The following is a 12,587-nucleotide window of genomic DNA, read 5'->3' as shown; positions in this document are numbered from 1 at the left end:
TTCCTGTTAGCTCAGTCGCTTTGAGCAAAGCTACACATTACTGTATATATTTTGAAGATTGTTCCTCATGTACTTCAAAAAAAGCCTAGACAATAAAAATTCCTAACAAATTATCATATTTATTATTAGTATTGTAAGTAAGTGACTACCTTTTTTTTAAGACTACTGACAGTACAGGGGCAATCAGATTTGAGCTGGGGCCAGTTCCCCCCTGGCCCCATCCCTGGATCCGCCCCTGGTTTCAGTGTAAAGTTGTCGGAGTAGGTGGCAAAACATGGAGACTCTAAGTCAGGTCTGTTTGAATCCACCACAATTATATGGGATAATAATTCTGCTGTTATGCTAGAAATGTTTGTTTGAGGAGTAATGGGAATAACTTCCAGAAGACATGTAGAAAGACAGTGGTGACAGATTAAGTGTGTCTGTAAAACTTGATTTAAAAGGTGCAAATAACATCTGAGGAAGATTTAGGAGATTCAAAACATGAGGGAAGAGGGTGGATAAGGACGATTAAGTTAATTAAACCAATCAACTTTTTTTATTTATCGGCTCTAACAGATCTATAAATGTTGAAGGTCCACAGGTTCAGGTACAGAAAGATGTGTCTGTGAGGAGAGGGATGTGGAAGTTATGAGTTCATTGTTTGTCGGTGTTGTTTTCCCAGCATGCCGCTGCGTTTTGAATTTCTTGGTAGACAAGGTGGCTGACAACTGAATGAGCAGCACAATGGCCAGGCAGTAATTGAAAGACAGAGAGATGAGGAATAGTCGACTCTGGAAGAAATTCTCATCTGTCAACACGAGAACAAAGTTGCTGAAGGATTTACGAGATAGGAGAAAGAAAACGGATGCTGGTAATTGCACGGCTTCTGGCCCCATGATATTATCTCTTCCTGACATGTGCACATCCCCTATTGAAACATGCAGGGAACATGAGGGTGTATGAAGACATTTCTGCTGCTTTGTCTTTTTCCCTTCACTCAGTTTCGTTTTCTCTTACTGGTGACAGATGCCAGATGACACAGATGAATGGAGGGAGGAAGGAGAGAAAGAAAGTAGCTCATTATAAGCCATTGTTACTGAAGAAACCTTTGTATTTGCCTTAAACTTGGAGTTGCAACAGTGAACTAGAGTTCAAATCTCATGAGGGTAACTGTTAACTGCACTAATACCCTCCTCTCTGTGTGTCTCTGTCTCTCTGTCTGTCTCTCTCCCTCAGGCTCAGTGTCTCTCAGTGTTTTCCTGGTGTCTGTTGCGTTTGTCGTATGTGCCGTTTGGCTGGTTGCTCTCTGTGGCGTCTGCACCTGGTGTCAACGTAAACTGGTAAGTTCCTGTGCTTATTTTTCACACACTCCCCACAGTCAGCTCAACTGAGCAGACAACCAACACTTTTTAACATTTCAACACAGTTGCTCTGAGACAAGCTGCCAAACACTTAAACCAGTAGATGCACAGGATCGTGCAGTTTTTATCAGGAGTGATATTGGTACTGCCCATGAAATGTTAATTGTTGTTGACAAATCCAAAATTAGCATACAATGAATAAATCACTTACTGTCAAGTTGTTATATATCAATCAGGTTGAAATTAAAGATTTGAGTTAAATGTCTTGTTTTTTTTTCTGTTTTTTTTCATTTTAGTACATTAAAATGCTTGACATGATTACTTATAAAAATGTATTTACCTAATAACTAATAATACATAATCATAATTGTTTTTTCTAATTTCTTTTGTTTGGGACTGACGATGGCTGAGTACAGTTTGAATTATTTTTTAATATTAGTGCTGATACATTGTTTGAGCTGTTTAGCAAGTTTTTCTTCCAAACCTAATATTCAATAAACACAACAATCTAAACTCTCAAACATTAAATGATTTCAAAAACTTAACATGAACAGAACTCAACAAATATAAAATAATATTTATGATAATATTTGAAAAAAGGGGATTTAAAACAGGTTTGAACAAACAAAGGGTAGAAATCTGAGCAGCCATGTTCTATCTACATGCTTCTGAATAACAATCATCCACTGTGCGGTCAGTCTTCATTTGATCACACTGTGACCTTGACTTTACTGTACACACTGAGTTCCTGCTCCGTGTCGTTGTTACTGCTGAATGATGTTTTGCTTTTTGGTGCTCTCTGGAACTGGAGCTGCAGAGAGTCAGTATGTTTGGCCGTGACGGTAAACATGATCAGAGACCTTCATGCACTCTGTAAACATGGCTCTGTGCATCATGGCTTCTTGCCTCCAGCGCCATGCTAATGATTCATATGCTAATGAGCTTCATTCAGAACCATTGGCTCCAGCTGGAGCAACTGTAATTGCTCCTATATATTCTGATCCAGTGGCAGTTCTTACCCATGCACTGCTTTCCTACCTCCCTGCCTCACTTTCGTCCCGCTCCCTCATCCCTGTCTGTCTGTCTCTCTGTCTGTCTGTCTGTGTCTCTGTGTGTCTTTCTGTCTATTTGTCTGCTGCAGATTTTTTAAAACACGAGGACTGATGGAACAAAATTTGAATCTCAACCCACATACTATATATGATCCAGTCGAGATGCAGGACCACACACTTGCCATTTGAAGAGAGAGAGACTTAGGCACTCACAGAAACTCATATGATCAAATGTAATTTCAGAATTTAAAAAAACATTACAACATTACAAGCTGATGATGCGGCATCATCAGCTTGTTGTGCTCGCTTGTGTAATGTTTTGTACAAACAACAGGACAAATCAAACAAGCACTCACACTGTTGCCACAATTCTGCAAGTTTGTCGTTCTTTCCTGTTTTCCACCTGGCACAGGAACAAAAAGTCTTATTTACGCTGTAGGCAGCCATGTGTGGCTCTAAAAAAGACACAACATACGGTTTGTGATGCTTCCAGCTCATCTGGCTTTCATAGGCTATTACAGGTTTCATCTCGTTCGTTCAATTGCTGTTTATTCGTTATACAAGTCCCCGATTTCCATTCGTAAATGTATATATGGGGAGACTCCAACATTGATGCCTTTAATAGTATGTTATCTTCAAAATTATTGGACCAGATCAACCAATCGGCAATGCCCACTGCGATCATCAGGAGGGCTGAATCAGACCAGGAAATAAATTGATAGAGAGCAGTGAGATGGAGTGCAGATGAACAGTAGATGACCGAAAAATACACGTTATAGTTAAGGGGGATTTTTACAGGAAAAACAACCAAATGGCATCATTTTCTATATACGTATTCTACATTAATAAAGTATGTTAAAATGAAAATTTATATATTAATATTTGCTTTGGGATAAAAAAGAAAACCCACTGAACCCGAACAATAAACCAATTTCCCCAAATTCCGCCCCTTTCATATCTACCCTCAATGTTATATGTGTATGTCTTTGATGTTTGTGTATCTTTTTGTGTTTTTGTCCCTCTGTCACATCTCCATGTACTTAAAACGTCAATGAATTCTTTATCCAGGTTTGTCTCGTGTGTCGCAGGTTAAATAATAAACACCAACAGGTAAAATAAGACAGAAACAATTTCAATGTGAGATGATGAAATGGTAAGTAATAATAACAGTTTCCCAAAACATCAGGTGGCATTTCCATATTGTTTCTTTTGTCTGATTAACAGCACAAAACACAAATATTTCAAATTTATAATCATACAAGGAAAAAAGTGATGTTATAAAAACTTTAATGGCCCTTGATTAAAATAAGATTCCCCACCCCTGACTGACAAAATCTATGTTATTTATAATAGATACAACAATGTACTCACAGCATGTGGTTACTATTAGGGAGAGATTGTGGCCTTGGTTAAGTCTGAGTAAAACTTAACACTGACTTGAGGAATGAGACAGATTATTTTATTTTTAAGCAAAACTGTTATCAAGTATTTATCTACGAACCCCTTTAATGCATATGTTTCCAGAAATGATAAAACAGGCAGCAAATATACAGAAACAGCCACAGAGGCCGACAAGCAGGAGGAGAAGGTGCTACAGAACATCCAAGTGTGAGGAGGCTCCAGAGGGACTACATCGCTCCATACAGGGGGCCCCTCCTCTGCCCCTCCGACACCTTCAACATTTCACGTGGCATCTTTTACTTTCTCCCCAAAGCTTTACCATCATCATTATCCTAGATTCTTTTACATACTCGCCCCTCCACTTTGTCATCATACTCAGGTGCTCCTGTTTCTCCCCGTCCCCTTGCTCCTCCGTTCGTTTTCTCGCATCCTCCAACACTCTCTCAACATTGCACCTTCTCCACCATCTCCTCGCCAGCCTCCTGAAGATTTTATCATTCTGTTTAATGATAGATGAGCTGCACTTGATAGCATATTCTCTACTGCTAGAAATGCATCCTTCTCTGATCCACAGAATCTAATATTATTCTGTCCTCTGTGTGTTTGCACTGCACAGTTTGCGTGTGTGTCTACAGCGTAGTGGCGTAATGTAAGATCACGGCGAGCCTCCAGCTTTGCTCTGTATTGAAAATGTTTGTGCCGAGTTGGACATATGAGATGCGGCTCGATAAATAACAGAGTGTATTGTGGATGCATTAGAAATACAGCGGGATGCATAAAGAGGTCACCTGTCTGCAGGACACTAAAAGCTGTATTCAGATAAACATTTAGCTCCAGGCTGGAGGCTGCTTCAAATCATTTACTCAGTTCAAATAACACATTTATCATTGAGTGTAAAATTCAACTACAGCTCTCAACCAAGAAGCCATCCTCTAGTCTGAAAAAAACCCCATCTCGCATGTAAAAATAAACATAAGCTTTAACGATTAACATTTTAAACGAGCACGAAATGCAGAAAACTGGAGAAGTTATAGAAACCTAAAGCAACCTACCGTAGTAGTAAACTAGCATGTAAACTAATGCATCTATATTTGTTATTCATCATGTCACATCTCTTTTGTCCAGCTCAGCACAAACATCTTTAATGCAATGTTTTTCTAAAAACAAATATCTTGGTGGGTGGGTAGAGTCGCTGCTCTTCTCCAGCACAGGTTTGAAGTAGCTTGTCAGTGTAACACTCAGAAAAACATGGATGTTAGTATCAACAGTGCAGTATCAGCAAACCTGTCCACCCGTCCACACTGGGGAAAATACACAACTGCTCCATGAATGCATGGGACAGGACAACCAAGTCCTCAGGTCAGGAGCAGGCACTTTACAACACCACTTAATCAGCTGTGCACAGCTCTACTTTGAAATTCAGAAGAAAAGAAAACATGAAAATCAATAATTAAGACAAGCAGGCACTTACAATACATCCAAAATTCAGCTGCAAGAGTTATAAACAAATCTAAAAAGACCACCCACAACATCACTGTTTTTAAAGCTCTGCACTTGCTGCCACAGGACTGCTCATTTTAAATCTCTGAGTCAAGTCCAAAATAAACATGTTAGTCCAACTTAACCCTGTGAGACCCCAGAGATCTTTTTTCTTTTCTTTTAATATCATCTCTTTGTTGTTTTTCAACGTCCCTGTTCAGCAGCGTGAATCTACCTCTGTGTATGAAAGGTGCTTTATAATACAGTCGGTCGGTTCCCATTGAATTCCGGGTTGGATAAGTCACGATAAAGAAGCCAATACACCTGAACTACGTTTGCAAACAAGACTTATTTTAATGAAGTATATGAACTTTTATGTTTTCTTTCATATTTGTAATGTAAAACTGTAATTGTATAACCTCTTTAAATGTAGTGAAAATTATGTATGAAGATGCTTTAAGGGAAAAGAAACAGGAATGCAAACAAGGCATTTCAGGCAGTTGAGGAACAGGACTCTTCTGTGTGATGGAAAAACTACTTTTTTCTGCGACATTTAACATCTGATTTTCTTTCACTGCAGAATAGAAAATAAAGAGACCTCGTCTGTTAAGTGTGAATTTTACGACTCCTGTGCTCTTCATCTCCTTGTTGTAAGGTTGGGATGGAAAAACATTACAAAAGAGTGAAGAGTCCATGTGACTCAACTGGAAAGAGCATGGAGTTATCACCTTCAAGAATTCAATAGGGTTCAATAAAAGTAGGTAGTAAAAATAAGAAAAATCAGCTGTACTCTGTATTACAACAGCATTCATGCATTTTTCCTGCCGATCGAGAATTTTCTCACCCTTCAGATGATCCTGTGTCTCTCAAATGGGAACTTTTTTGTTTGATTTTTACCAAATCTGAGGTGTCAGTGTTTCCGTCACCTTAAACTGGATAGATTTGTTCACACCAGTACCTCAGCTTCAGCATATTCCTCAACACAGTGGTTATTTGTACACACTCTGTAACCGTGCCATAAACCTTTAACACACAGCTGTAAATACAGTCTGTGCAGGTGTAATAAACCATGATGTGCAGCACCTTAGGTTTTCATAAATGTTCAGGTTTACTCGTTTTGAATTCTTGCATTTCAAATTTACAAGTTCTGTGTGGAATCTGATGTAAAGCTTCCTGTGCATTGTGTTTGTGAATGGGGTCCACCTGTTTGTGTGCAGAGATATGTTTGTGCCTGTGTCATGCATGGGAGAGTGTGTTTTTGCATCTCATTGCGGTTAAGTGGTCCCTCGTCACGTCTCCAAGCCGGCTGCCGTCCTGGCATCAAACCAATTTGTTGCTCTTCCCTCATTCATCATATTTTACAACACGTTTTGGAAACCTGACGCAGTTCTAAAGCCTCTGTAATGAGCACTTCAGTTGCAAAACTGCTTTTCGTAAACAGAGATCAAGACACGAATTTAAGATCCTTCTCGCCTTCCATCACTGTCTGTCTCCCTCTTGTCTCATTGCAGGGGAAGAGGAATAAGCCCTGGGTGGAGGCTGCAAGCTCTCCAGAGTCTGTGCGAGGTCGAGGGGAAAATAAAGCCATCAAGTAGGTGTCAGGGAGGGTTGTAGATGGTGGCGTATGGAAATGATCCATGATGTGATGATATTAGTATTGCATTTTAACAGCCAGCCCTGATCGGAAAACTAATCATGGAGATTGCTACGCGGTCTAAAATGTCCATCCTAGAATGATGCCCTCGAGACTGTTGTATGTGATATTTCTCATTTATTAAACAGGTTCAATCTGAAAACTTCTCAACAACACAGTGTAGAAATGTCAATTACATATTCTGTTTGTGTAAATCAGACATTGGGTTATGGATAAAGCTTACATAAACCTTAAAGTGACAAAATGACAACCGGATCAATCTGGAATGCTCAAACAAAATCGCAAAACATAATCTTTTAATACAGAAGTCACACACTAATACTGAAAACACTCAAGAAATATGGAAATTCATTATATTCCCCCAAATAAAACCCAAAAGAGTAATCGTTAACATGACCAGTGCTGCTCTCTTGGATAGTTTGAGGTTGTTTTTATTGTTGTTTATTATTAACAATGTGTAATTGTTATGGACTGTAATATTTGGGAACCTTGATTTTATGTCACTGTTGTTACCAAGTGAGGGGGCAGTGCATGACACAGCTAGCGATCTGTTTGTTTCATTTGTTCCTATTTCACTTATTGTTCATTTTCAATATATTTTCCAAAAGCTGTTGTTTATGCATTCTGTTTGTTTAACACTGACTTTTCTGCCTCCTTTGTTTTATATCAGCATGATAAAATATTTACCAATTTATCGATGTTTTATCAAGCACCAATATTAATGCTGTCATGTTAATTACCAACATTACTCTTTCTTTACTAAATCTTTCACTTTGCTGTCATGAATGTTCACTGTAAAAAAAGTTATTCACAGAAAGTTACTAATTAAATGTCAAAAAAAAAAATATATATTTTCTATTAAATTAAATTAAATTTAAATTTGAATATATAAAATAACCATAAAATGTTCATCTGTAAATGAATTATATATATATATATATATTATTCACTAGTTGAATGGTTAACTTGAATGTTAAATTACATTGAATTCAATGTTAAAATACAAAAATACATATCCTATTTCTGAAAGTATGTATTGTTGTTGTATCTGTACTTAGAATAACTTCAACTTCTGTTGAATAACTAATGGTTTTCTACTCAAATTTGACGGTAAGTATTTTACTGTCATACTTGTTTCCAACTCATTTCTCATGAACTAAATAATTCAGTGTCCACATTAATAGATGCACCATTTAACAATATAACTATACTGACATTGAAGTTATTACTTTTCCTTTATTTATCAACTCTCTCTCTGACTTTTAGATTTATGAGACAATACTAACGTCTGTTCTTTTTATGCTGGTTTCTCTCTTTCCTGTCTCTCAGTCTTTGAACGTCTGCTGCTCTTTACCTGTCTCACCTCTGTCTCTGTCTCTCCGACCACAGTGATCTAGACAGAGACTTTTGGAATAACAATGACAGCAGCAATGTGCAACAGAGATGGAGCTCCTACCCGCCCAAGGAGTTCCTCTTAAACATGTCTCCCTATGCCCCGTACGGAGACCCTCGCCTCACACCCAAGTGAGTCTCACTCGTGGCTGGTAAGGGACCCCTCTATCAGGGCAGGGCTGTAGTGAACAGGGGCTTGTCTTGAAAGACATCATGAAATTGGACATTATTAGCAAGGTAAAGGATTTGTGCTTGCTAAATTAATGCAATTGGCAATTTGTGTACCTGAAATATAACACAGAAATACTTGCTAACGATTTATCAACACACGTCTCTGATGAGTGAAAAGGTCACATTTAGTAATCCATAAGGAGGCAGAAAAACTCATTTTGTTACACTGTCTGGCCACATGTCTTTTTACAGAAGTCTCCTCTCATCCCGCGTAATCCTCATGTTTTTTGCAGTCAGGCGTGTCCTCAGTGAGGTGGTGTTTAGTATGCACTGCTGGCCATGCAGCACCTGATAGAGATGTGTGTGACAAAAGGCACATAAATTTACAATGAGTTCATATGTCCGAACTGAAGACACAAATCAGGTATTATATCATGAGAGAAGATTACAGAGAAAAATGACACCTCCTTTTTAAATGCTGCCTGGATTTTAAAGTAAAACCTGAATACATGAGGAAAATAACCTTTGATTATTTATTATGGTAAACTTTTGTATTTTTGACAAAAGTTTGATAGCTCCGCTCCCTGCAGCCCTGCTTGCCTCATCACACCTTTCTTACATCTCACCTGCAGCCCATGGGGTGTTACCATGGAGACAGTCAAACCCTCACCTCAACCCTTCACGCTTCACATTACCCAACCTCTCAACTCCAAGTATTCACATCTGCACCTCAGGATATTGTTGCAGACTTGACTTGAAAATACACTTACATAAGTCAAGGTTTCCAAACAGGTTTGACTGTTGTTGGCTTTTCTGATTGTTTTATATATATATATATATGTATGTTTTACTTTGTATGGAGTAGTAGCTATCTGGTGTAGAGTTACATGAGAAGATCAAGTCTCATACAGTATGTTTCATAAAATATGCTGCTGTGCTTATAGTTTACAATAGAGACTGGAAACAGCAAAGCTGGATTGGCCCTAAGGTGTCGACATCTGCCTACCCACACCTCTAAACCGTAGACTGTATATAGGATGGATGACACATCCCCACTTTCTCCCACTAACCAGAAATGAATACGAACACAGCCATCGTCTGAGCCATAACAACTGAGGGATGGAGCCGTGGTAGTGCCAAGTTTACCAAAACAAATAACACTTGGACACACCAATGTCACATGAATGACCTCAAACAACAGAAACCATCTTTGAGAAAAATGTATTTGAAGTTTATTTGGACTTTTTAGTTTGATCCCATCTAATAACATGGGGGAGGCAGGATTTATGACCTATACTGCAGCCAACCACAAGTTTGGGATCGAGACGGGTTGGCTTTACTTTTGGGAATCGTCATTCCCTCCACTCACTAATTACATATTTGTTTAATCTTTACAAAAATTTAAATTTCCTGAATGAGAGCAACAGACGGTTAATTATGGAGACACCAGAAAGATACTACACCTGGCCAGGAAATAGTCCAACATACAGCAGTAAATTATTGTTTTTCTGAGCAAACAACACTCCACTTGCTGATGTGAGTTTAAGCTAAGCTAAGCAGCAACTGACTTTATCTTCATATTTACAGTCATCTGTGATACTGGTGTCAATCTTCTCATCCAACTTTCCACCAGAATGTCTAATTTACAGACGAATGAACGAAATGACTGCTCCCAAAAAGTGAAGCCAAAACATCACAATTGCTCCCTGGTGGCTAGCTGCATATAGTTCATGAACCCCATCTTCTTGTTAGTGGATGGGACATGGAGCAAAGTAAAAAAAAATAAGTACACGTCAAATAAGGTTTCCATAAAATGATTTCTGTCCTATAAGCAGTTCTTATCACAGTTTTGTGTTTAAGTGGTCATTTTTCAATTCATTTGTTTTTAATTAGTTATTTGATTAGTTGACATCATGATTGACAGCTGAGACTGGCTCGTCATTTGTCAAGTGCATGTATCAGTGGTACCTCAAAACCATGGCTCCACTCCACGATCACTACTGCGCAGACTCTGGCTCCAAATGACATCTCCACCCCAAGATGGCAGCACCCAGCTATGGGATATTTTGGCTTCACTTTCATGCAGTAGTAAGAAGTGGAGAGACGTCCTCCATCATTATTTGCAGACTGTGGTCAAAATGTTCCTTCAATGGGGAGGTGTCTGTCTCTGTTTTTTAATGTGAATGTCCAGATGCTGTGTGTTATTATTCCCATCACCTCTTCCTCCACTCACTCATTGTTTTCTGCTCATTCGTTATCACTATTCCCACCATCCCTCGTGGTCCTGTAACCACTTTGAGGCTGCATGATAGCCCCCCCCCCCCCTGAGTCTAGTCCACTGAGCCCTGCTCCAAAAATAGTGACACGTTATCCTTTGTGTACAGTGCTACAATTAAATGTTACAATGGTAAAATGCCTGTTTGATACCAATCTCCGATCCATCACTTGGATGCATCTCACACTTCAAGGAGGCATTTCGTGAGCCTGTTGCTCTGCAATTACATCTCACTCAACTATTTCAGAACCACAGAGAGATCGATCTCTCTCAATCTGTGCAGTGGCGCTGAAACTATTGTAAAATCAGTGAGCAGCAACGATTGTTGTGATTGCGTTGCATTTTACTTTTGACATATAATTTAAATGGCATTTAATAGGCAGATCATAGCGGCATTTCTGATATTTGAAAGCAGATAAAAGAGAGTTACTTCTTATTGTGGAAATAATGATGCTTTTAAGAGAGGGCTTTTTGAAATGTTTATCACCTTTCAAACTCAGAGGGAAGTGTTTCACATAAGGTGAGGAAATGCATTGAAAAATAGCTAAAAAAACAACTAGAATCAAAATAAATAATTAAATTCAAATGAAAGTGGAGAATTAGAATACAGAATAATCATATGTCAGAGTTGTATGACAGTGGGCCACAGAGTCAGGAAATATCTCAATGAGAAATCATTCATTTTACTGTCAGCCCACGTTTCCTGTCTAATTGTTGTTGAAGACGTTGTCCTGGTGTGCAGCTGTGTGTTGTGTGATTTGTCCTCACTCAGTGGAAGGTCCCTGTACTGAAGTTCCGTCTTAAGTCATCTCTGGGCTTTCATTGGTTTTTGAAGTTTTGACCACAACTATTGTACTTTGGAAAATGTGTTTTGTCTCAGTCTCCGACCTCTTCATTGCTTATTTTACTGACTGTCTGACTGACCAGGAACTATTCCACCAAGTTCTTGATGTCTGCTGGACACTTGTGGCTGGACTACGTTTCCCTTAAGTGTCTTTGTCACCAGTTTAAAGAACTTTACTAATGATACTTTTGCTCTCCGGCTCTGTACGTCTGTCTCTCGTCTCTTCCTCTCTCTCTTTCTTCTTTGTATCCTCTCTTGGTTCTGTTTTCTTGTCTGTCCGTCCCGTGTTTCTTTGTCTACGATCCACCCCACCGCTCCTCCCAGTGGGGCCGTGGATAAGGGTGGGCAGGGCAGTGCTGGACCCTCACTGGGGGCCAGTGACAGTGGGGGTGCTTGCTCTGGGACTGGGGCGGGGCCCAGTCGCAGTGACAGCGTTCGAAGCATGGTGACAGGGGGCAGCAAGGCCGGGCGCTGGCAGACGATCCAGAGCCACATGCATGCCGGAGGCCTGCGGTTTAGCAAGTGAGTGGCGCATGGTGACAGTGGGCACGCATGAGGGGCTACAGTGGGCACAACAACAGCATGGTGTGGAAATCGAGGAAGAGTGTGGGTTTGATAAAAAATCGTGAATGGACTGTTGCATGTTGCCTCAGTTGTTTTGACACGTGCAGATGAAGATACTGCGGAAAGGGGCTGAAGAGACTACCTGTGATGCATAAGTAACCCTTGGAGTCTCTTGACTTCCTCGCTCTTAAACAAGTAGCACTTTTATGTCAGCTGCCAAATATTCGCCAGCTGATGTCAGGACAGTCTCCGACAAAGTGAATCCACACAATCGTGATGTTCCTCCGCAAGCTGCAATTTACTGATGGCTGTGACAGATGCTCGAAGAAGATCTTCAGAAATAGCTTGTTTATTCATCTGAAGTAACAGCTTTTAATCTCAGAGTGGGTTGTTGCATAAACAGCAGGAGAGA

At 39.6% G+C, this 12,587-nt stretch overlaps 1 protein-coding gene across 3 annotated transcripts in view; it reads left to right on the top strand.

Moving 5' to 3' along the window:
- syt7b (synaptotagmin VIIb) overlaps nucleotides 1-12,587 on the top strand; it is an 86,051-nt gene that overhangs the window by 41,082 nt on the left and 32,382 nt on the right. For 2 of the 3 annotated variants that reach the window (XM_020098643.2, XM_020098642.2), the window contains exons 2-5: nucleotides 1,219-1,322; nucleotides 6,787-6,866; nucleotides 8,319-8,453; nucleotides 11,936-12,133. In XM_020098643.2, the coding sequence (XP_019954202.1) occupies nucleotides 1,219-1,322; nucleotides 6,787-6,866; nucleotides 8,319-8,453; nucleotides 11,936-12,133 (517 nt within the window). The remainder of the gene's footprint in view (nucleotides 1-1,218; nucleotides 1,323-6,786; nucleotides 6,867-8,318; nucleotides 8,454-11,935; nucleotides 12,134-12,587) is intronic. The other variant, XM_020098644.2, reaches the window with a different exon arrangement.

This window comes from Paralichthys olivaceus, chromosome 1, assembly GCF_024713975.1.
Source record: "Paralichthys olivaceus isolate ysfri-2021 chromosome 1, ASM2471397v2, whole genome shotgun sequence".
Classification (NCBI taxonomy): domain Eukaryota; kingdom Metazoa; phylum Chordata; class Actinopteri; order Pleuronectiformes; family Paralichthyidae; genus Paralichthys; species Paralichthys olivaceus.
This window is presented reverse-complemented; position numbering and strand designations above follow the sequence as displayed.